Below are 25,984 nucleotides of genomic sequence, written 5' to 3'. Positions count from 1 at the left end.
ATAAGTTTTCAAAATTTTTTCTTTTTTGGAAAAGTCATTTTTAAAAATAGTTGTTAATGATCTTTAGAAATAAAATTTTATTTATGAATAACAAAAATAAAAAATAATTTTCTCAATTTATTCTTTTTATCAAGGTATTATAATAAAAAGTTCTCGCTTATTCTTCATTTTTTTAATTCTTTCTAAGATACCTTAAAAAACATTTAAAACACAACTCTGTTTTGTATTTTAAAAAATAAAAAATTGTTTTTAAAAACCGTTTCTAAAACATATTTTAGTGTTATATTTTTAAAATATAAATATGGTATAAAAACTAATTGCAAATAATAATAATTGATATATAAAAAAATTAGATATAAATAATATGATTATTAGGTAATGAAAATAAATATAAATAATTCAATAAAGATATAAAAAAAATCATCAAATCAAGCCACCAACTTTGATACCTTATACAAGTTTGCTTAACCAATTCTAAGGGATAAATGGCCTGCAACAACACCCATAAATTTAGATATAAACAATTATGAAATAATGGCCATTGACACTGACTAATGATTGATGCAGAACCCACATGAAGAGAATCCACAAGTCCAGAGAATGGGACCCTTAAAATTTATGAGACCCACAAGGGAAAGAGGAAAGGGAAGAAGATATGAGCAGAGAAATGAGATATTCAAAAATGTGAAAATCAGTTGGGAGTTGAAAAGGCTGGGAGTCCACATGGGGGGTGATGGTGGTGGAGAAGCAGCAAAGGGGGACAGGCCTTAATTTCCAACCAGAGGCAGCTAATTTCAAGATTTTTAAATGGTAGAGGTGTGGTTGGCAGACTTATTCTTCCATGTCATTAACCCCAAAATTAGGGAAAAAAAGTCTTTTCACATTCTCACCTAAAATCTTCCTTTTCATTATACTCCTCAATTAACATCCTTTAATTTGCTTGGTACATTAATGCTGCCTACCCTCCCCTTCCTCTTTCAAGGGCACATGACCATTTTAAAGGAAAGTGGTTCTTTTCATTTTTAAGACATTTTATTTATTTATTTGAATAGTATAAGGGAAAATATTAGGGTGTCAATTTTGTACCTATTAAGCTTATAATCTCGACTATTAAAGACATATGACAAAATTTAAGTCCTTAGATGAAGGTTTATAAATATATGATATCAAGATACAAATAAATAGAATTAAAGAAAAATAAAATAAAGTATAAGGTAATGAAATATAAATTAAGTTATAAAGTAATTAAATTAAGTATATGATACTTTCACATTATATGTTATGATTCATCATACTTTTCAATGGATAATAATTTAGTACTATCTCGAGATGATATATCATATAACTAATATCATTCACTCTTGTATTTTTATTTTATAAGTATTTTATATTTGTGATAAAATTTATATGATGATTGTTATTTAATATATATTCTATACTTATAAGTCTGATATCAATATTATTAAGATCATAATAATACGTAGGCGAGTTCAAGTTTTCTCATTCTTAAGTTTATCTAAAAGAATTTTTTTTAAAAAAATTTGCCATCAATTTAAAAATAAAAAATAAAATTAAAGCCTTTTCTAAAATTTTAATTGTAGAAAAATTAAAAATAAAATAAAATTACAACAAAACAACCACAAAATTCCCAAATAAATATGTATCAAAAATGAAATTGGATTGGATCCTAATTCCTAAGGTCCTTCTTGAACAGCTAGTCCAGAGCCTACCCTAGAAAACCCACAACTTTCCCTCATGATCACATGTGTCACCTTATTGATTTGCACCCACAAAAGTTAGGTGGATTGGTCCTACTTTCAGTACTCTAATAACATGATTGCAACAGCCCAAACCTCCCAAATTATTATGCTTTAAAATTTTTGGATGGCAGTTGGTAAGATCTTGGTTCTGCAATTAACAGTTGGGAGCCTTGAGACAAGCCCTTTAAATTTAATACCATGGTGCCAACTCTCAACATCACCTACCGTTTGTCCCTGTTTCAAGCGCAGAAAAATCAGGAATTCCCTTCAGTTTTCATGATTGGTACCAATTGTTTGCTGGACTGGTTTTGGATTAGGGCATGTCATTGACCAGGTCTCAGTTTGAGGCCAAAGGGTCCTCAAAATGTGGCCTTGAGTGCCCAGATGCAGGTGTCCTATGGAAGGAAACCATTGTCTCCATAGTTGCTCTGTCCCCAAAGTTGCTTCATGGTAATTGGAAAGATAGGATAGAATATTAATTTTAAAAGAATATGCGATAACAATGAAATTTTAATCATAGGATATCCAAACATGCCTTGAATCCAACTTGAGTTTAAAAAAAAAGAAAAAGAAATTCAAATCTACCTCAAACCTATTTATGTTTTTCATAAACTTAATGGATCAAAGTGAGACAAGTCTTCCAAAATACTCATCCTATTGTCCCTCTTAATTGTTAGTTCATCATCTTAATCTAACTTTTCCTTTTTAAAAAAAAATATCACTAAACTATGTCTACTTGTTAAATAGGTAATTTTGTTCAAATTTTTATTAAAATTTAATAAGAAATGTTTTATAAATAGGAGCAAACATTTATTTGTACTAAATCTTATAAGCTTGTATGAATCCCTTTGTCATCATGACAAAGCCAATTAAGGCTTCGAAGGGTTGGGAGTGGGGGGTAAAATTTGAAAAAAAAAAAAATCTTCTTTTATGATGATTGGTTTATAAGAAAAAGTTGTTTACCACATAATTAATTAACTAATTTTTATTCCTTTTCCTCTCTTGAAAATAAATTATTATTCTTACCCCATTAACGTATTTTTTAACTCCATCAATTGTTTGTCATCAATAATCTGAACACGTATTTATCAATAATTCTATTACTATGATGTCTGATTTTATACATAAATCTTTATCTTATTTTCCCTTTTTAGTAAATATTGTAGGCATGATTTCATTTAAATGCCTATTAGATCTTCTTCATGGTTGTTATCTAAATTAGGTGGATATTGGCTTTATGGAAGTTTTTAGGTTCACAAGACATGAAACTTAAAAAGAGCAAAACATACATTAGCATAGGTCAAATGGTATTTTAAGGGAAAGTTGCTCTAGTTAAATGTCATACTTTAAATTGAGCAACACTAGGATATCTTGATGAGAGGTCATCTTTTCATGGGCATACATTTTTCTCCTTCAATGTTGAATAACTACAACTAGGCCTTCAGGCATTATCAATCATTAATAGTGAAAACACATGTTGACAACATATGGGGATACATTTTTCCCCTTCAAGGTTGAAGAACAACAACTAGGCCTCAAGGGATTATCAAGCAATAGTGGTGAAAGTTGATGTTGACCAAATGAGGAAATGATGATGGGAAAAAGGGATTCATACCATGAAGACACCCCCTTTGTGACTAAGCACAAAAACAATAGAAGGTGGAAACAAAAAAAAAAACTCATTTTTAATAACCTCGATTACTTCGTGTATATATATATTAGGAGCATAGCACTTGTGGAATTTAGACTCTAAATAGGGTGGTAATCATAAAACATAAGTTAAATATTATAGATTATGATTTGATGAGTAGTTGAAACCGAAGGAAAATAAGACATCTCAAACTATAGAGATACGTCATGTTACGAATTACCCATCATCGTTTATGAATGCTAAAACCATTTCAATCATGTCAAGACCATGTCAATGGTTGTGATAGGTAATCTAATGCAGGTTGACATAATTGTGTTAAGGCATATGTTATAGATTTATTTTGCACAAAAACAATAGAAGGTGGAAACAAAAAAAAAAACTCATTTTTAATAACCTCGATTACTTCGTGTATATATATATTAGGAGCATAGCACTTGTGGAATTTAGACTCTAAATAGGGTGGTAATCATAAAACATAAGTTAAATATTATAGATTATGATTTGATGAGTAGTTGAAACCGAAGGAAAATAAGACATCTCAAACTATAGAGATACGTCATGTTACGAATTACCCATCATCGTTTATGAATGCTAAAACCATTTCAATCATGTCAAGACCATGTCAATGGTTGTGATAGGTAATCTAATGCAGGTTGACATAATTGTGTTAAGGCATATGTTATAGATTTATTTTGCACAAAAACAATAGAAGGTGGAAACAAAAAAAAAAACTCATTTTTAATAACTTCGATTACTTCGTGTATATATATATTAGGAGCATAGCACTTGTGGAATTTAGACTCTAAATAGGGTGGTAATCATAAAACATAAGTTAAATATTATAGATTATGATTTGATGAGTAGTTGAAACCGAAGGAAAATAAGACATCTCAAACTATAGAGATACGTCATGTTACGAATTACCCATCATCGTTTATGAATGCTAAAACCATTTCAATCATGTCAAGACCATGTCAATGGTTGTGATAGGTAATCTAATGCAGGTTGACATAATTGTGTTAAGGCATATGTTATAGATTTATTTTTATATGTTTTTCAAACTTATTTTATTTTATAATTTTTTATTATTTATATAAAGATTAAATAATTTATAAATATGTGAGTTTTTTTTACTAATTATAATTATATTACTTTTTTTCATTTTTTTTATGATAAATCAAATATGAGAAAATTATTATTATTAATTTTTTTTTTTATAGTAAAAAAGTTTCACATTCTCATAAGAAGATAGAAGTGTTTTAGTTGAATAACATACTTGAATTTGGCCACATGTGTCATCTTCGAATGGGATACATTTTTCTTCTTCAACGTTGAAAAAGTACTACCAAGAATCAAGCCATGCATTATCAATCACTGGTGGTGGAAAGACATGTTGGCCACCTGGGGATACATTTTTTCTCCATTCAAGTTTGAAGAACCACATCTAGGCCTCAAGGCATTATCAATCACTAGCGGTGGAAAAGCATGGTGACCAAAAAAGTATATCATGCTAAGAAGACACTCCCTTTGCGACAATGACCCAAGAACATTAATAAAGGTTGAAACAAAGAAACCTCCCTCTCAATAACTTTAACATATTCATATATCAACAACACGTGATTTTTTACACCATAGTACTCGTGTCATTTAGATTCTAAGTAAAATTTGTAACCAATTACTCTTGATTTTATAAATATTATCTACTTTAGGTCTAAGGAATTCTCATGACATAAACAAAAAAATATAGAATCAATTAGATAAATATCCCATGTAGGGTTGAATAAACAAAGGTTTACATCGGGATTAAGATCACTGTGATACCATTTGTGGTAATTCACTCATAACCGTGTAAATATTATCCGTTTTAAGTTCAATTGACATATATAGCATTAAGAGTTTTTCTCTTATCCAATATATTGTGATTTGATGCGCGATCAAGATATGAATAAAAACAAGATGACTCAAAACCTAGAGGTAGGAAATAATTTTTGTACTTTGTTACCTTATCATATGATGTGGTAGATATTTTGTCACATGTGATAGGAGATTATATCAATAAAAATAATAAAATAGTTATAATTTATTTTTACTAATGAATAATAAATTAAAAGGAAAAAAAATTAAAGAACAATGGCAATAATTTGGAAAACCACTTTATGTTACCTAGACCAAAGTTATGAACCAAAGGCCAAATTAATTATTTTTATTAGAAATAAAATAAAGGAAGCAATTAATGGCTATTTGCTAAGCAATTAACTATCTTTGGATGCATATTAATAAATTAAAAGGACATAAAAATGAAAATTTTAACACATACGATTAAAAATGTCTTTAGTAACTTATGATTTACCAAACATTTAATAAAAACCCTTTTAAATGATGAAATAATTTATTTTTTCAAGCATTATACCCTAAATTATTCTTAATTTGTTTTATTTTTTTATTTTTTGTCAAAAATAAATGGAAGATTTCACATAGATAAACATTTAAAGTTACACATCATTTAGGCTTGATAATTTTTATCTGACATCTTAAGATCTACGTGGCTAATGCCCCGTTTGGGATTTGATTTTAGGTCCTTAAAATAACTTACACAATAATTTTTTTAATTAAAAGAATTTATATTTAGATTGCCTATTATATCTTTAAATAATTTTCTTTCACAATGCTAAAAAATATATATATTTAGACACAAAATTTGGTATTTTTTTGTAATTTGTTTCAGATTTTTTAATATGTAAATAATATTTCATTTGTATTATTTAAAAAAAATTCAAAAAAAAAAAGAGTTAAAAAACAAAAGACAAAAAGAAAAATTAAAAATAAATAAATAAATAAATAATAAAGTTGACTGGCACACTACTACTCACCAAACAGAACACACAGCTAGGGTTTCCTTTTTTTGATATTTGTCTTAGTAGCAAACAGCCTGGACACACTGACTATCTGCGTTCTCTCTCTTCCTTCTCTCTCTAAAGAGAAGACAGACTCTCTACCAGCAATGCGGATTCATGAAAGTGGAGCGTAGTCCACACTCACTCTATCTTTCTCTCTCTCTCTCTTTCTCTCTCGTTTTAAACCTTAGAAATGGAATCCCCATTGCCTGAATTTCATGATAATGTTAATGTTCAGCCACCATTAAAACGGCGGCGGTGGTGGTTTTGTGGGATGGAGCACCGCCGACTAGTGTTGCTAGTTGTTTTCTTGGTTATTGTCGAAATGTTGCCTGCCGGAAAATCAGATCTGGCGGCCGACAGGACGGCGCTTCTTGGGTTGCGGAAGGTGGTGAGTGGCCGGACTTTGCTGTGGAATGTGAGTCAGGATAGCCCCTGCCTATGGGCAGGAGTTAAGTGCGAGAAAAACAGGGTGGTGGGCCTCCGTCTCCCAGGCTGCTCCCTGACGGGGAAAATTCCAGCTGGGATTATCGGGAACCTGACTGAACTCCGCGTTCTCAGTCTCCGGATGAACGCCTTGGAGGGACCTCTGCCGTCGGATCTTGGCTCCTGTGCCGATCTTCGGAATCTTTACTTGTTTGGGAATGCATTTTCCGGCGAGATCCCGGCGTCTTTGTTCGGTCTTACCAAAATTGTTCGCCTGAACCTGGCCGCGAACAACTTATCCGGCGAGATCTCGACGGACTTTAACAAGCTCACTCGGTTGAAGACGCTGTATCTGCAGGAGAATATCCTCAGTGGCTCAATCCCCGATTTGACCCTAAAGCTTGATCAGTTCAATGTGTCCTTCAATCTATTAAAGGGTGAGGTTCCGGCGGCTCTGCGTTCAATGCCGGCATCGGCATTTTTAGGAAACTCTATGTGCGGTACGCCGCTAAAATCTTGCTCCGGCGGCAATGACATTATCGTCCCTAAGAATGACAAGAAGCATAAGTTATCCGGTGGTGCCATTGCCGGAATTGTGATCGGATCGGTGGTGGGTTTTGTTTTAATTTTGATAATTTTGTTTGTTTTGTGCGGAAAGAAGAGGGGAAAGAAGACGAGTGCGGTGGATGTGGCGGCAGTGAAGCATTCGGAAGTTGAGATTCAGGGCGAGAAACCAATCGGAGAGGTAGAAAACGGAAATGGGTATTCGGTAGCTGCGGCTGCCGCGGCGGCAATGACCGGAAATGGAAATGCAAAGGGAGATATGAGCAATGGCGGGGCTAAAAGACTGGTGTTTTTCGGGAATGCAGCGAGGGTGTTTGATTTGGAGGATTTGTTGAGAGCATCGGCAGAGGTGTTGGGGAAGGGGACATTTGGGACGGCATACAAAGCCATTTTGGAGATGGGGACAGTGGTGGCTGTGAAGAGGCTCAAGGACGTGACAATTTCAGAGAATGAATTCAGGGAGAAGATTGAAGGGGTTGGAGCCATGGATCATGAACATTTGGTCCCCCTTCGGGCTTACTATTATAGCAGGGATGAGAAGCTTCTTGTGTACGATTACATGCCCATGGGAAGCTTGTCTGCACTACTCCATGGTGAGCAATTCTTTTATTCTACTCTGCTTTCTCTCCATACAATCAAGTATATTTCTTTGCTGTTGAGTGGTCATAATTTTACTTCTTCAAGTATGTTTGATGATGAATCGTTATGATGCCTATAGCCCATGATTTCTTTAACATCATCGTTGGAGTTCTCACCCAATTTTGTATCTTTGATTACTTAAAACTTCCTCAAACTTGATAGAAACACTATAGTGTCTTGATAACTTTTGCTTTCTTTGCATCATTTTCAGGGATTATTATATGTCCCGAAGAATGGGTTTTAACAATTTAAATCATTTTATTCCTGTTTCTTCCTGCCTGAATTCTCCTATTGTTCTTACCTTTGGTGTATATATTTCTGTATAAATGCAGGGAAGAGTTCTGCATTTGCTGCATTTCATTCTCTGTGTTGCCAAATTGTGTAGATATGTTTTTGTTTTACCTGTTATGGCTCCATTTCACTTGATTTTAAGCCAATTTATCCATTGAATTTTTTTTTGGTTACTAAGAATTTGGTATTAGCAAGTTGGATTCTGGAACCCTAGAAACACTTGATTAGCATTTTCCTTATTACATTACCATCTCTCTTGAATCTTGTTATAGGAAACAAAGGAGCAGGTAGGACTCCATTGAATTGGGAAATCAGATCAGGGATTGCTCTTGGAGCTGCTCGTGGTATTGAATACCTACACTCTCAAGGTCCTAGTGTCTCTCATGGAAACATTAAATCATCAAATATCCTCCTCACCAAGTCTTATGATGCCCGGGTCTCTGATTTTGGCCTGGCTCATCTTGTTGGGCCCTCCTCCACACCTAACAGGGTTGCTGGCTACCGTGCCCCAGAGGTCACCGACCCTCGCAAGGTCTCTCAAAAGGCTGATGTTTATAGCTTTGGTGTGTTGATCTTGGAGCTTCTGACAGGTAAGGCCCCCACCCATGCCATCTTGAATGAGGAAGGGGTTGACCTCCCAAGATGGGTGCAGTCCATAGTCCGTGAGGAGTGGACTTCAGAGGTCTTTGATCTCGAGCTCCTCAGGTACCAGAATGTTGAGGAGGAGATGGTTCAGCTCTTACAACTTGCCATAGACTGCACTGCTCAGTACCCTGACAAGCGCCCGCCAATATCTGAAGTAACAAAGCGGATTGAGGAGCTTTGTCGCTCTAGTCTGCGAGAATATCAAGACCCACAACCCGACCCAGTCAATGATGTGGATGATTTGTCTTCTCGGTGAGCTGGTCACCGACACAGTCTTTCTCCTCATCAATTAAAGGACCATTCTCATTTTATTGTGCCCATCCCAGCATGTGAAATCTGGTGTTTTTGTTGTTTGTTTACTCTGGGCCTCATCTTTATTAACATACAACTGTTCATGTCCTATCTCCCCTTTTTCCTTTTCCCCCATTATTCTCTATTTAGTAGCCCTTCCTTTTTTCCTTTTTTTTTTTTTTTCTGTTTCTCTTTTGTTATTTATCTTCAATACTTTGGGGGCGAATCTCTGCTCCATTTGTTGTTGTTGGGTGGATGATGGTTGATGTAATTATTACCTTCGCTTTTGCTTTTGCTTTGGATTCAACTTTTAATCTGTTGAGATTGATATGTTTTTAGTTGCTTTCAAGCTAATCTTTTCCTCATGTGAATCAGTCCTCTGCTCATCTGATGTGAATCCCACCTTGGTAAAGATGTTTTTATCCTTTTATTACTTTTACAGAAGCCAAACTTGATTTGATTATTTACTTTCTCTTCCTTGGAATTTGGTTAATGACATGAAAGAGAGTTTGTCATGGAGTTTCTCGATTAATTGCTATAAACGAGTTCATCATGACTTACTATATGTTTTGTTTTGTTCTTTTTTTTTAAATGAATTTTGGACACTTGCTAATCACAATTTTGGTGGCAAATACATTATAATAATTTTCATCTTTTATTGATGCTTTACTTCAAACAGTTTCTTTGGTTTTCTTGATTTCTTCTTCCAATAGAGTGAATTGAGTAATGCTAAATCTTAGACACACAAGGCATAATTGCTATTGGCTCTTTGATTTGTTTTTGAGGGTGGGAAAGGATTTATATGATGGGAACTATTAATTTAAAGAGAAATAAAATGTTTGGAGACTAGGGCAGTGGTGGTTGAAGGGTTTTCAATAATTTTTCTTTAGTAGATGATGGGATCCCTTAAAGTTAGCCAAAAAGAGGTTGGTGGTGGTCCAAAGGCTCCAAACCACTGCAGGCAAATGGAGGGGCCAGGTCCAAAAAGAAAGTGAGTAGGCAGTATGATGTTGTGGACCTGTGGTCCTTTGTTAGGGTTAAAATTTTCTGGTATCCAAAGCCCTTAGAAATTTGAAAATCTTACTCAAATATGTTTTTTATAATGGATGGAAGAAAATGAAGGAAAAGGACAAAGATATACCTTCCATCATCCAATATTGGATTTGTTTGTCTCTTGAATGTGCTGTCCTCTTCTCTTATCTTTATATAGGACCATTTTCTTAGAATAAACACAAGACTCAGCCACATAATACAAATATTGGACACTTCTCATGCACAGTGGACTAATGGGCCTTCCCCCAAGGCACATTTTCCCTTTTAAAAAATGGAAACAAAAAGTGCTATACTGAAAAAGAAAACTTTTTCTTGATCTATGTTGGTCATTTGAGTCACGCTAGAGTTAAGCCATGGGCCCATGCCATGTGAAAGGTGAGTGAATGGCCGGGCGTGGGTTTATTTTATTTTATTTTTTCAATTTTTTTAGCTTTATGTCTTTGGGTTTTGTCAAAAATATTAGAGAGAAACATGTCATTGACTGTACTATTTTCAGCATTGGGAGTGTACCCTTATGGTCAATACAATTGTTTCATCTTGGAGTTGGAATTTCCAAATAATAAAGAATATAATGTGTTGTCTAAAATCCTAGATTACTGATTTGCAAAATGAGCATATAGAGTTGCCTAAGCTAGATTACTAATTTGACCAAAAGCTTAAACTGTTAGTGTTGGAGTCAGGTTTTAGAATGCTTTGCTATGTCTTCAGAACCTTCCCTTTTTCCTTTTTCTGCCAAACAAAGTCTAGTCCCTTTGATGATTTTGTTAGGTTTGTCTTTAGGATGACCGTTCTCTTATGCATATAATTGTCTTGCATAATTGCATTATTATTTGCAAAGGGAAGGTCCTTTCACCTAAAACAATAATAACTCTGTTTTTTCAATCTTCAGCAACAATATTAAGATTGAGTATCTGATTCCATTTATTGTCCTCAGCCTTATGATCCCTATGTATGATTTGGATCAACCTTCTAAGTGCATGAAGAAGATGAATTAAGAATCTCTCTCCCTCCCAAAATTTAAAAATACAAAGGCCTTAACTTCATTTCAACTCACCCACCATCCCTCTCTCTTCCAAAAGTTCTCTTCAAAAGCTCACTCCTTTCTAAAGAAGCTTTATCACTTTTGTACACCATCAGCAAATTATAGAAGTCGGGTGTTTAGATGCATTTAGGGTCTTCTTAGTAGTTGAAACTCAATTCCCTTTGACAGCATTTAATCTTATTGAGGGAGCGTTTAAATGCATTTGCAACATGTTTGAGTGAGTTTACTCGATGTGTTTGATCATACACAACATATTTCTTTGAGTGTATTTACTCGATGTGATCTCACTTGATATTGTGATTAATCGTATATATATGAATCTGTGATGTTTCTTTATTTTGAGCTTCCAAGTAGTAGTGTAAGCCTCCTAAATTCTTCAATAAACTTGAGATGACTCCCTAAATCTAATACTAGGCCCTCATAGCTCTACAAACTTTCAAAGAATATCTTGATTTCAAATATGCCAACAAAAAATTGGTATACGATAACAGTACACTTGTAATCTTCCCTTTTGACAATTTATAGATAAAATACATTTTAAACCGTAAATAGAAGATATACGATAAATTGTTAATGCTATCGGAGATATTTGTAACAATTTGCAATGACATTGTAGATTCAAAGATAGATGCAATGGATGAGTTCTAATTTTAGTTGAGACACTCTTTGTTGGTAGAGAACTCCAAAACATGTTTTTCTTTCCTTCAAATCATTTTGTCATCTTGAATTCAATTTAGAGTGTGTTTGATAATGATTTTTAAAAGTTTTTTTAGTTTTTCAAATATTTAAAAAAAAAAAAAATGTAAGTGTTAAAAATGATAAAATACTTCCTAAAATCACTACTAAACGAATTCTTATTCTCTTTTAAAACATGTTTTTTGAAATTTTTTACTTTTAAATTTGAGCCTGAAGAGGTTAAAAAAAGGCGTTTGAAGAGTCATTGAAGCTTTGAGTAAGGATTTCCCCGTACCTTCCAAGCTTGAAAGTCTCATTTCAAAGCTTAAGAAAAGGCGCTTTATTTTATTTATATGGATTGAAAACACTTATCCACTATTAGTCCATGATATTTAAGAATAATTATAATTATTTGATAATTATGTTTTTCCAATGATTAAAAAATTACTTAATTGATAATCATTTAAATTTTCAAAATCTAGGCATTTTTTTCTTCAATCCAAACCATTATTCTTCTCTGGTGTGACAGTGACTCAACACATTAGTTTTTAATTGATATTTTATTTTGCTTTATTCCCCTTTAATTTGATTTGTATTAAATCTTGAACATCTTCATATTTGCATTATTCAAAAGAAAAAAAAAAAAACCAAGGTAGGGTGGTCTTTACAAACCTTCAGTGGAAATGGCTAAAAAAACAGTCAAATCAAACTATTGGTTAAATGCTTAGGCAGTAAATAATCTGCCACCCTATCATCAGCATCAATATTAATACTATTATTTCTATTATTATTCCAGGAGAAGAGCATTTAATGGCACAGTTCCATCTGAAATTGGACAAAAGGGAATGTGTTCTCATTACCATGCAGGAGAAATCAAGAGTACAAACACTGAGGCATGTAAACTAAGGTCCAAATTACAACAGCAACCTCAACTGTTACAAAACAAACTCAATCCTAAAATTGGAATGCCAGAGTGTGGGGCTTTTCTATTTGACGAATGAGAGCACATTCCGAGACAATTTCATTCTCAAAAGTTTTTTCTTCTATCTCTGCAACCGCAAAATATCAAATCATCCGTTTAGACAGTTGCATCAAAATAAACAAAAAATGAAATGCAATTCAAGGTTCGAAAGACGTACATTTACAGAGTGTACAAACAACACTGAGGTGATTTGAGCCCCCAAGGATGCCCAAAAGATCGATCCATTGTAAAAAAATTTGAATCCCAATTTGGCACAGAAGATAAGTTATGCGTTATGATTTGTTGGGGGATCCTCCTTCCAACCTTTAGTAAGCAAATCATAGTTGATTGAAGCAAGCTGTGAGAGATTCTGAAGTCCACAACAGAAACGTCAGAAAAAGGCAAGAAAAAAAAAAAAAACCAAAGAGACTAGGTAGGTAGAAGGATGAAGCAGGGCGACATAGATTAGCTTAACCCAAAGCTATCATTCTCAAAAGCTTCATTACAACCTAAAATGATTTTGCATATTCTATCAAGAAGTTGCTATTTGACTTTGTTAAAATACCATCAATTCTTCTGTCCAAACTTTTTCTTTAAACAAGAAAACCTGAGAAATTCATACCCCATGGAAAATTTTGAATAGGTTCCAAGCACAAGGTTTTCATCAGAACAAAAAATGAAAAGAAAGAAAGTGTCTCAATGGTACTTTAGAACATGACAGCAATAGAGAAAAGAAGATGTTTACCTACATACCTTATGACACATCATTTAAAGCAACTTCAGTGGCCACTAAAGCAGTAATCTAGACAACAATCCTGCCTAATTAGATAAAGGGATACCTTGAATGAGAAATTACTGAAGGAGTAATTAACAGATGAGCCCGAGTCAAACTCAGCAAGACCTCCACATTCATCTCCCTGTCATCATTGCCAAAAGCAGGTCAACTTCACAAAATATAATTACCAACGATAAATTAAAAAAACACTCATCATTTCATTTTGTATATTTTGAGTAGCTTTTGTGAAAAAACATCATGGTACCAGTTCATCTTGGCGATTACTCAGGCAGCTACTGCTACCACTCATACTGCCGTCATCACTGGAATCCTCTTCACTGGCCAGAACCTGGTTATCTGAGGGGTTCCATGAGTACCGACTTGTGAAGTAACTAGTATCAAGTGCACTCTCTGAGGAGGGAACAAATGCAGCCTGCCAATGGGACAACATTTGGTATTGTCATGTCAGTAAAAGTAGATGGGATTGGCAACTATATTGTGAATGACAAAGAGGAGAATCAAACCTTCTGTCTAGCAAGTGTGTCCCAATTGATATCTCTGAAAAATGCATGCTGCTTCACCTGGATCAATAATTTTGGTTCAAATTATTTCCAGATCTAAAAGGGATAAGGTGCTTAAACAGTAATAAGTTTCAACACCAAATTCTATATAAAGAAACAAGATAACCTCTGATGCTCCTCCAGCTCCAAGTCTCTGATAAGGATCTTCTGTCAATAATCTGCAAAGAATGTACAAGTAGGTCTGAAGTTACTTTAACAAACATAATTGATTCTCCAGAATGGGTATATTTTGTCATGATTACTAAGTAATATATTGCATTAAGTCAAATGAGAGGATGAGGGAAATAACATCTAACAGACACCTAGCAACTTGAAAGCATGAAACAATCAATCTCCAGAGATGCTGTATCTAGGTGAAGTATGCTTTCTTTGTAGCCAGCTGCCATCCAGAAATTTTTTACACAAAATCTCCAAACCTGAGGAAGATTTTACATTGGGACATTCATAAAGATTGGAGGATGTATATCTTCATTTTTTTACTAATTTTTTACTGACCTAGTTGGGAACAGGAGGAGAGCTTTGAGATCACATATAAAAGTAAATTTATAAATACAGTTGTTGTATACTTTTAAATTAATTAGACAGATCCATGCGTTGGCCAATCCCACTGAAAAATGTAAGAGAGAAAGGTTAAGGTGGATGTCTTTTAAACATTAGTTACTAAAATAAATCAAAATCCAGATATTCAGGATGATAAAAGCAGTCATAAAATTAAATGTAATAAGCTTTTGTTGGCTTTCTTTAGTGTAAATAATAAGCTATCCCAGAAAAATAAATTTATGGGAGATAATGTGAAATAACTTTGATATAATACATTTAATTCCTTGTAAAATATCTTCATTATTTCTTCTCAATTTCATGTAAATAACACCACAGTTTCATATTTACTTAGACAATCTAAAAATTGTTTTTTATGGTTGAAAATGAATCCTTTCAGGATGGGTATGAAGGGTAATGGACTATAAATATTTGAACATCAAATGGAATTTGTACCTGTATTAGAACATGATCAAACACCTAGATATTCCCATCAACACATAATTGTATTACATAAATTGATGTCCTTCGTATGCTCAAGCACAATCAGTTTTTTGTGACTTAGATGCCAATATTCGTTACATATGCATCTTGTTCGAAACAGCAACTCTAAATGATGCCCTAGTGTCCCTATTAGCACTTCTCAAATATTATTGACAATTTCCACATTTATCATTGAGTTCTACCATTCTTCAAATGATATCCATGTCATTCTTATTATTTTCATTATTTCCATGTTTTTGGAACCATGATGCTTCAGTTATAAGCAAAACACATCAAAAGAAGCAGCATAGAGAAAATTTGGAGGATGCAAAATTAGTCCATTAAAACCATTGAGAAGAAACTATATGCGAAGGTACACAAGACGAATACAATGGGTAGCAAAAATCAAAATGAAGCGGGCAGTGGAGTCAAACTAGTCCTCATCATCCATACAGATTTTGAGATCCACATCTGAACTGAACAGGGTCTCTCGGACAATCTTTTTCATACATTTTTTTTTTATCAATAAGCAATATACGTATAGCAAAGAGGCGCTAAAGAAGCGACTCACAGAGATACAGTATAAATCAACTCACCCCCTTACAAAACGACCCAAAACACTAGAAAAGAACAAAAAACCCTCTCCCTTAACGCATACACACCCATTCTATAAAATCTATTAAGGTTGAAGGACCATCTTTTATCCACAATTTGGTTTCCGACCAAAGTAAATACACAAAAGAAATTTTCAGCTTTTGAATGGACAGCACACCATCCTCAAAAGCAATAGAATTCCTAACCTTCCAAATAACCCAAAACAAGCATAACGGTCCCATTTGCCACGCCACCTTCCTCTTCTTCCCACAAAAGAGCCTCTCTAGCCTATGAGAGTTTCCTTTACCGAATGCGGAAAAACCCAAGAAACTCCAAAAAAAAAGAGTAGTAACGTCCACACCCCCCTTGTTCTTTCACAATGAAGGAGGAGGTGGTCAATCGACTCCCCACACTTTTGGCACAGAAAACACCTATTTGCCAAAGCCCAACCCCTCTTTTGCAATCAGTCTAATGTTAAAACTCTACCCCACGAAGCCTCCCACACAAAGAAGCTAATCTTGGGTTGTGCACAGGACATCCAAATAATCTTTGAAGGGAAAGAAGCAACAGACACAGGCTGCAACGCCCTATACAAGGATTTTACCGAAAAAACTCCATCCTTTGATTCCACCCATCTCACCCTATCCTCCTCATCCACCCTCACCATCTTCCCATCCAACAACAAAGTAATCTTCCCACTTCTTCCATCTCCCAATCATTAAACGGCCTATTGAAACTAGGAGTCCAACTTCCTCTCCTTTCCCCCTCGGCTTTCCAAACTTCATTTACCCAAGCCTCTTTTGTCGTTGCTATAGCAAATAAAGAAGGGAAAGCCTCACATAAAGGGCTGGTTCCACACCACTTATCTTTCCAAAAGCTCACATTCTTACCATCCCCCACCTCAAAGCCAATAAGGGCTTACAAGCTGTCCCACCTTATTTATAGCTTTCCACAAACCAACTCCATAATCTCCCTAGTCTCACAAGATCTCCACCCTCCTCTTTCCTCCCCGTATTTCCTTCTAATCACTTGGTTCCAAAGGGTCTTTTTTTCGTTTGCATGCCCACTTGCCAAAGAGAGCCTTATTGAAAGAACCAAGGCTCTTAACCCCCAAACCACCTTTACTTTTGTCTTCACACACAATCGACCACCTTACTAAATGTGGTTTTTGCTCAAGAGCCCCACCTCCTCACAGAAAATCCTTTTGTATCTTTTCCAGTCTCATCCTAACCGCCCTAGGTAATTGGAAGATGGACATGAAATACATCGGTAGATTGGACAAAGTACTCCGGATTAAGGTAATCCTCCCCCCTTTTGAGATGTACTGCCGCTTCCACATAGCCAATCTCTTTCGGAATCTTTCCTTTATTTCATCCCATACACCAACAGATTTAAAAGGAGTACCCAAAGGCATTCCTAGATAGGTGGAGGGAAAATTTCCCATAACCGAATTCATCAGTCAACTCTTCCACATTTTTAACTCTACCAACTGGGATCAGTTCCTTTTTTTCAGATTCGCTTTTAACCCTGACAAAGCCTCAAACCACATTAACAACCAGCACAAATGTGTCAACTGATCCTCTTTAGCCTCACAGAAAATCAATGTGTCATCAGCAAACAGTAAATGTGAGATCTAGACCCCTTCTTCCCCGAACCATACAAGGTGTCAAAAAACCTCCAGCAACTGCTCTTTTCAGCAAGCAGCTAAAAGCCTTCATCACTACTACGAATAAATAAGGCGAGAGGGGATCTCCTTACCTTAAACTCCTTGAGCTTTGGAAAAAACCCGTTGGGCTGCCATTTACCAAGACTAAAAATCTAACAGTGGATAAACACCATTTTATCCAACTACACCACCTTCCCCCAAAACCCATTTTCCCCAACACCGTTAACAGAAACGACTAGTCCACATGATCATAGGTTTTCTCAATGTCTAATTTGCAAAGAATTGTCCCTCTATTACTTTTCAAAATGGAATCTATTGCCTCATTTGCGATCAGCACTGCGTCCATAATCTGCCGCTCTTCCACAAAAGCATTTTGAGACATTGATATCACCTTGACTAACACTTCTTTTAATCTGTTAGCCATCACCTAGCTAACCATTTGTATAGCCCTCCCACCAAGCTTATTGGCCTAAAGTCCTTCAGGTCCTCAGCAACCCCCCCCCCCCCCCCCCTTTCTCTTAGGAATCAACACTAAGAAGGTTGCATTCAGACTTCTGACAAATCTCCCAGTTTCATGGGAGTGTCTGAAAAAATTCATAACCTCCTCCTTCACAAAATCCCAAGAAAACTGCCAGAAGGCCATTGAGAAACCGTCTAGGCCTGGCGCTTTCTCTCCGCAACAGCTTGCCAGCGCTTCAAAAACCTCCTCCTCTGAGAATAGCTTCTCCAACCCCTCCACATCCACCTCTTCCAGTCTCTCAAAATTTAAGCCATCTATACCAGGCTTCCAGTCACCAGGATCTGCCAACAGGCCTTGGAAATTTCTGCTCACCTCCTCTTTGATTTCGCTTTCCTCAGTAAACCACCTCCTATTCACCTTTATTCTATTCAGTTGATTCCTCCTTCTGGAGCATTAGCCATCTGATGAAAAAACTTGGTGTTTCTATCCCCCTCTTTCAACCAAATTTCCCTAGACTTCTGCCTCCAAGACACTTCTTCTAATAAGGCCCACTTCTTATACAACTCCCTTGCCTCCTTCCTAACCTCTTCTTCTTCCACTGATAGAGAGTGAACCCTCTCTTCCTTATCCCAGTAATCTATTAAATTCCACGCATTCTGCTTCTTGGAATCAATTTGTCCAAAAACCTCTTAATTCCAACTTCTCAAAATTGGTTTTAAAGCCTTCAATTTCTCAATCAAAATGAAGCTAGCTGATCCGCTCACATGAATCCCCTTCCACCACTGTCTCAGCACCTCTTTAAAGCCCTCCTCTTTCAGCCACATATTCTCAAATCTAAAAGGCGTGGGCCCTCTCCTCATTCCTCCCCCATCAAGAAGAATCGAAGAGTGATCAGAAACCGACCTAGCCAATACACTTTGAATGGTCCCCTGAAAATGAGCTTCCCAACCCTCAGAAATAAGGAACCGATCAATTCTTGACTTTGACCGATTATTGAGACCTCCACACCACATGAACAAACCCCCCCGAAGAGGCAAATCCCTTAGTTCTAACTCCTCAACCACCTCTAAGAATCTCCTCATCGCCAGGGACATACGGCCTCCTCTACTCCGCTCTGAAGGGAATCTTATTAAGTTGAAATCTCCTGTTACACACCATGGCTCATTTTATAAGCCTCTAATTTACCCACCTCCATCTCCACTAATTGCAACACCCTATTATCCCAAAACACCCCCCCACCCCCGGGGAATTTAAAGCCCCCCACTCCAAGCATCTTCCAACCCCGAGGCTACTTACCATTCCATTAGACATCTCTTGAATTTTTGTTTCCCGGAGGCACACTAAATCCACCTTCTGTGATTTTATTACATCCTTTATCAATCTTCTCATCTCTGTCATTTGCCACCCTTACATTCCACGACATAATTCTAAGCTTCATCTAACAGACTCTTGATGGCCCTGATCCCTTTCTATTCCACCATAATTCACCGACCACTCAAGTTTCTTCAACTCACGATCAAATCTCGAAGGTCTCTGACCTTTCCTCCTTTTTCCGGTGACCCTCACAGAACAGTCCCTTCTTTCTCTTATTCTGTTAAGGAGTTTCAATATCTCACTTTCAAAGTCCTCCGATGGCATTCCCAAACACTGACAGAATCTTGTCAAACAACTATACCTCCAAGACCCCTCGTCATCTCCCTCTTTCCCAGCCCTGTTGTCCCTCCCCTCTTCCAACAAAAAAAAAATCGCCCGCTCCCTTCTGATCGACCCTTCCTTCCGCCGGACACACTCTTGAAGGACTAATATTTAACTTCCCTCCACTTTCCTTCACCAAGGCATCAAAACTGCAACTCTCCTCCACCTCAATCATAGCCCCCTCCACCCCAGAAAAAAGAGAAGAAGAAGAGACTCGTCCCCTCCCAAAAACCAGAAGGCTCAAAGGTGGAATACCTGGCATCTTTCTCCAAAAGCCACGCGTCCACAATGGAAACCCTTTCTTTCTCCCCTCTCTCCGCTACTGAGACCATCCCGCCGGCCAAGAGCTCTTCTTCAAACCACCTCTCTGCTCGCGACCGACCGAAAGAAACCCTAGCTTCTTTTAAAGGTTTGTCCTTTGTGGGCCTAAAAGGAGAGAAAGCCCATGAAGCTTCTGCAGTGGACTTTCCTTCTTTCAAACCCAAACTGGGCCTGCAATCTACACCATCCGGCCCGACCCAAAGAGGGCTTGAAGGGCCATCGCAATAGGCCCGCCCCAACCCTCTACTGGACTGCCCCTCTTCCCAGCAGTCCCTTGGCCCACTGAAAGTCCCCCTTTCTTTTAAGGCCCAATCCAGATGGGCTTGAGAACCTTGATGAGCGAGCTTGCCACGATCAAGCCTATCATCCCCCCCACTCAAGCCCACCTCTCCACTCCCTTTACCTCCAGCCTTCTTCCCAAAAGCTGAAAAAGCTTCAACTGCACCAAACGTGTCGTCTCCATCATGCTTTTCTTTCCCTCCATCCTTTCTGATTGAATCTGCCCCAACAGCCTTTGCTGCACGCCACCTCTCCTTTCCTTTGCTACTGCTACTCCCCGCGTGTGAGTCCACATCCCATTCTTCCCTAGCCTTTTCCCCCTCACCCCCTTTCAGCTTCTTCATCAGCACCACTTCAGATATCCATGGCAGCCTCTCCCACCACAGCTGTAATTCATAGCAATAAGCATCAACCACTAAATGCAAAGTTCCCGGAAAAAAATTCCCCCTGTTCTTCACCAAAATTCTAGCCCACTGGAACTAAGAACAATTCTTTGTTACTCCATCCACCTGAACATGGCCTCCACAACAGTCTCCAATTCTCTTAAACATTTCCACACTCCAACAATGAAGTGGGAGTCCCACCACTCTTACCCAAACTTTTTTTGCTTGGTTTCCTACCTTCAAGCAACCTGCCTCCTCGCTCCATCTCTCTAATTGCAACACTTTGTCTTTAAATCATCTTGTCCCCCTTTTTTTTTTCTTTTTTTTTTTAATAGGTAAAAGAGATTCTATTAAAAAAAAAAAAAGAGACGCCAAAAAGGCGGCTCAAGTTACACAAACCTATACACCCACCTTCAAGAAAACGCTAAATAAAACAAAAAGCCCCAAAATACAACCCTAATTAGAGCTCATCCAATCGATAAAACTAGCTATAGTTAGAGGGCAATCAACTATGAACAATTTTGTTTCAGCCCAAAAAGAAAGAATAAAAGAGTATTTCAATCTTTGAATTGACAACATATCATCCTTGAAAGCCAAACAATTCCTCGCCTTCCAAACCGTCCAAAAAATGTGCAGAGGAGCCGCTCTCCACACCTTCTTACGCTTTTTGCCCACAAAAGAACCATGCCAGCTTAGAAGGGTTTCTTTAACAGAAGAAGGCAACACCCAAGATACCCCAAATAAAGTAAAAAGAAGATCCCATAAAACCTTTGTTCTTGAACAATGAAGGAGGAGATGGTCTATGGTCTCCTCATTCTCAATACACAAAAAACATCTATTTGCCAAAGCCCATCCTCTTTTCTGCACCATGTCCAAGGTTAGTGCTTTGCCCCACGTAGCCTCTCATGCAAAAAAACTAATCTTGGGCTGCACATTCTCATTCCAAATAAGGCTTGAAGGAAACCGAGTCGAACACCCCGCTTCAAGGGCCAAGTATAGAGATTTAACCGAGAATTTACCACTCTTAGTTTCATTCCAGGATACCATGTCCTCCACATCCTCAATAACTCTGTTACGATGTAACCGCTCCATAAAACTTGTCGCTTCCTCTACCTCCCAATCATTGAAAGCTCTTAAAAAGCATGGATTCCAACCCCCCCATCCCCCCTCCGCCAAGGAGTCCCAAACATCTGCCACACTTGCTTCCTTATCAACAGTCAAAGCAAATAGAGACGGGAAGGACGAACACAAAGGAGAATCCCCACACCACTTATCCCTCCAAAAACTCACCCTCCTCCCATTACCAACAATGAAGACCAACCTATTGCTCACTAATTCCCAATTCATCCTTATCCCTTTCCACAACCCCAAGCCATGAGCCTCTCTCACTTCCCGAGAGGACCAACCCTCTCTCTCTTCTCCATATTTCCCTCTAATCACTTGATTCCATAAAGCCTCTCTCTCATTAGCAAAACGCCAATTCCATTTAGCAAGAAGAGCCTTGTTGAGAATAGAAAGGTTTTTTACCCCTAAGCCCCCTTTCTTCTTACTTAAGCACACCACCTCCCATCTTACTAGATGAGGCTTTCGCTCCAAATTACCCCCACCCCAAAGGAAGTCCCTTTGAATCTTTTCTAATCTCCGTCTGACTACACTCGGTAAGCACAACAAAGACATAAGATAGATTGGTAAATTCGATAACGTGCTTCGAATTAAAGTCATCATCTCTCCCTTGGATAAGTATTGTCTCTTCCACATACCTAGCCTTTTACGGAAACGTTCTTCCACTCCATCCCAAACTGATGTTGATTTGAAAGAAGCCCCCAAGGGCATCCCCAAATATGTGGACGACAAGCTACCCACTTTGCAACCAAACTCCCAAGCAAGGTCATCCATATTCTCTCCCCTTCCTACAGGAATGAGTTCACTTTTTTCCAAATTTATTCTCAATCCCGAAGCGGCCTCGAACCACATAAGTAACCAACTAAGATAAGTCAAGTGGTCTTGAGACGGATTACAAAACACCAGAGTATCATCGGCGAACAACAAATGGGATATAAAGACCACTTCTTCACTCCTCCCCTTGACCCTACACCCCGATAAATAGCCTCCCTCTACAGCCCTTTTGAGAAAAGCGCTAAAAACCTTCATTGCTATAACAAAGAGATAAGGGGAAAGGGGATCACCCTGCCTCAATCCCTTTGAGCTTTGGAAAAAACCTGTAGGGGTTCCATTGATCAACACAGAAAAACTTGCAGTGGAGATGCACCATTTAATCCACCTGATCCATTTCTCCCCAAAACCCATTTTCTGTATAACTGTGAGAATAAAAGTCCAGTCCACATTATCATAGGCCTTCTCTATATCCAATTTGCACAAGATGGCACTCTCATTATTTTTCAGAGTCGAATCAATGGCTTCATTGGCTATCAACACTACATCTAGGATTTGTCTTCCTTCCACAAACGCCCCTTGAGCCTTGGAGATCACCTTTCCAACCACCTTTTTTAGCCTATTGGCTAAGACCTTGGCCAACCACTTATACAAGCTTCCCACCAAGCTTATAGGCCTAAAATCCCCCAAGTCTTCAGCTCCCACTTTTTTTGGAATTAAGACCAAAAGTTGCATTTAGGTTTTTAACAAATTTTTCATTTTCATAGAACTCCTTGAAAAAACACAACACATCCGCCTTCACGAAATCCCAAGCAAATTTCCAGAAAGCCATAGAGAATCCATCTGGCCCCGGAGCTTTATCCCCATTGCAACTCAACAAGGCATTGAACACCTCCTCTTCCGTGAACGGGCTCTCCAAAGTACTAGCATCCAATTGGTCCAAAGTCTCTAACTGCAGCCCGGATATAGAAGGACGCCAATCCCCCGAACTGGACAGCAGTAACTTAAAAGCATTGACAATCCCTTCCCTAATTCCATTCTCCTCTATGCACCAAGCTCCATTAATCTTGATTCTGTCCACATTATTCCTCCTCCTGTGAGCGTTGGCCATCTTGTGGAAATAACCCGTATTTCTGTCCCCCTCTTTCAGCCACACTTCCCTAGATTTTTGCCTCCAATTGATTTCTTCAAGTAAGACTCATTTTTTATAATCTTCCCTCGCTTCTTTCCTAGCTTCTAGCTCTTCCAAATTCAGTCTGCTAATTTTCTCCTTTGCATCCCAAAACTGCACTTGCTCCAACGCCGCATTTTTTCTGAACTCAATCCTACCAAATGAGTCTCTATTCCACTCCTTCAGCTTAGCCTTCAGAACTTTTATTTTTTCAGCCAAAATAAAACTTGCTGATCCATTGAATCTAACCCCCTCCCACCAAGACTTCATAAGCTCCTTAACATCTTCCACTTTCAACCACATGTTTTCAAATCTAAAAGGGGAAGGACCTCTTCTCACACCCCCTACATCCAGCAGAATCGGGAAGTGATCGGAGACTGGCCTTGGAAGGACACACTGCCTCACGTCACCAAAGTGGTTGTCCCAACCCTCATTAATCAAGAACCTATCCAGCCTTGAGAAGGTCTGATTATTCACCCCTCCATTCCAAGTAAAAGGGCCCCCGACTAAGGGCACATCCTTTAACTCTAAGTCTTCTATAATTTCTAAGAACCTTCTCATGTTTGAATTCAGGCTCCCCCCTCTGTTGCGCTCTTCAGAACTTAGGATGGCATTAAAATCCCCTGCAGCACACCATGGCCCATTCCAGAGCCCCTTAATGGCCCCCAACTCCTCCCAAAAACTCTCTCTTTCTCTCCTCAATATTGGGCCATATACCCCTGTAAACATCCACATGAAGTCATCCTCGCAGTTCTTAAAAATACAGGAAATGGAGAACAAACCTTTTTGAATATCAACCAAGTCCAACACTCTGTTGTCCCAAAACACCACTATACCACCAGCTGCCCCTCTTGAATCCACTGCCCCCCAGTCAAGATATCTTTCCACCCCTAGGCTGAGAATAATACCCTTTGACATGTCTTGGATCTTAGTTTCCTGAAGGCAAACCAGATCCACCTTATGCTTCATTATCAAAGCTTTTATAACCTTCCTCTTGTCACAATTGTTGGCCCCTCTTACATTCCAAGTGAGCATACGGAATTTCATTTAGACCTGCACGTGCTTACCCCTTCTTCTCCTCCTCCTCCTCCTTCTCCAATATAGTTCACTGTCCATTCCAATTTCCTCAATTCTCTTTCAAATTTTGACAACTCCAATTTTTTCCTTTTTCTGCCGTCCAATTTTCCTTTCTGAATCTTCCTTTCTTTCATTCTTTTCAGTAATAACAAAATTTCCCCTTCGAAGCCCTCCGTCGGCATTCCAATATAGCGGCTAAACTTAGCCAAACTACTAGATTGCCAACAAGGTTCCCCCTCTTCTTCCCTCTCCTCCATATCCTCATGGAGGATCCTATCCATAACCCCCTCTGATTTCTCTCTGAAAACCCCTGCTTCCCTACCCGCCATTTCCAATACCTCGGCCTCCCTCCCATCCGCCCATATCATCCTTAAAGGACCCATAACTGCTCCCCCAACTTCATCCGAGCTACTGCTTTGATTAAAGACCCCAGCCATGGCAACACTTTCCCCATCTCGACCAGAAGGAGTAGAAGAAAGAGATATTTCCCGCTTCCCCAAAGAAAACAAAGAACGAGAAGATTGATCTGAATACCTGGACGCCTCTTCCAGCAAGGCTTCGTTGGTGAACACTGTGAGATTGACGACCGGTGAACGCGACCCCATCTGAGAGCCTATCATTTCCCCCTCAAGCTCTCCACTAACGCCCAGTCCCCTGTCGGGAGCCCTAGCCTCAATGGATCGTTCCATCACCACCTCAGGGCCTTTATAAGGTAAAGACTTGGGCCGGCCCATTTCCATTAATTCTTTGTGGCCTTCAGTCACTTGGCCCTCCTCCGCGGGCCTTCGCCCCAAGTCCACCTCCATTTGTCGGCCCAACGAGAAGAATTTCCCAGGCCCGCAAATAGGTTTCTTCCCCCACGCTATTTGCTGGCTAACTGTGGACCCGTCACCATCTGCTACTTTTTTCGACATCGCTTCAGAGAACGCAGCTGCCTTTCTGCATCCCCCTTCACCATTTTCACATGGCACGTCCACTTTTGCAAGTTCTCCATGCATCCGTACATTCGCCATTTTGAATCCAACGCGTGAGTCTCCTTCTCCTTCATCCTTAACCTCCCGCTCTTTACCCATCTCGTTTCTGGTCACCGGAACCACTGCCGTCAACCCTGGTTTCACCTCCCACCATAGCTGTATTGAATAACAGACAAACCCAACTGCCACTTGCAGTGAGCTCG

At 38.1% G+C, this 25,984-nt stretch overlaps 2 protein-coding genes across 5 annotated transcripts in view; one reads left to right on the top strand and one right to left on the bottom strand.

The window, feature by feature from the left end:
* The first annotated feature begins 6,309 nt into the window (after positions 1 to 6,309).
* On the top strand, positions 6,310 to 9,454 carry LOC100243943 (probable inactive receptor kinase At1g48480). The gene is made up of 2 exons (XM_002279091.5): positions 6,310 to 7,888; positions 8,498 to 9,454. Exons 1-2 carry the CDS (start codon positions 6,499 to 6,501, stop codon positions 9,124 to 9,126), a joined length of 2,019 nt encoding a protein of 672 aa, XP_002279127.2. The 5' UTR covers positions 6,310 to 6,498; the 3' UTR covers positions 9,127 to 9,454.
* Positions 9,455 to 12,757: 3,303 nt separating this feature from the next.
* LOC100259538 (probable serine/threonine protein kinase IREH1) overlaps positions 12,758 to 25,984 on the bottom strand; it is a 43,347-nt gene continuing 30,120 nt past the window's right edge. For all 4 annotated transcript variants that reach the window (XM_010665409.3, XM_003634163.4, XM_010665410.3 and 1 more), the window contains exons 13-18: positions 14,355 to 14,406; positions 14,192 to 14,248; positions 13,933 to 14,100; positions 13,732 to 13,809; positions 13,071 to 13,262; positions 12,758 to 12,980 (exon numbers count right to left, since the gene is read on the bottom strand). In XM_010665409.3, the coding sequence (XP_010663711.1) occupies positions 13,179 to 13,262; positions 13,732 to 13,809; positions 13,933 to 14,100; positions 14,192 to 14,248; positions 14,355 to 14,406 (439 nt within the window). In that variant the 3' untranslated portion in view covers positions 12,758 to 12,980; positions 13,071 to 13,178. The remainder of the gene's footprint in view (positions 12,981 to 13,070; positions 13,263 to 13,731; positions 13,810 to 13,932; positions 14,101 to 14,191; positions 14,249 to 14,354; positions 14,407 to 25,984) is intronic.

The sequence above is a fragment of the Vitis vinifera genome, chromosome 17 (genome assembly GCF_030704535.1).
Source record: "Vitis vinifera cultivar Pinot Noir 40024 chromosome 17, ASM3070453v1".
NCBI classification, from domain to species: Eukaryota; Viridiplantae; Streptophyta; class Magnoliopsida; order Vitales; family Vitaceae; genus Vitis; species Vitis vinifera.
The sequence above is the reverse complement of the archived record's forward strand: the minus strand, read 5'-3'. Positions and strand labels throughout refer to the sequence as shown.

Coding starts and splice junctions, on each gene's coding strand:
- LOC100243943 (XM_002279091.5), top strand. CDS start 6,499: ATGGAATCCCCATTGCCTGAATTTCATGATAATGTTAATGTTCAGCCA. Junction 7,889..8,497: donor CTTGTCTGCACTACTCCATG/GTGAGCAATTCT, acceptor ATCTTGTTATAG/GAAACAAAGGAGCAGGTAGG.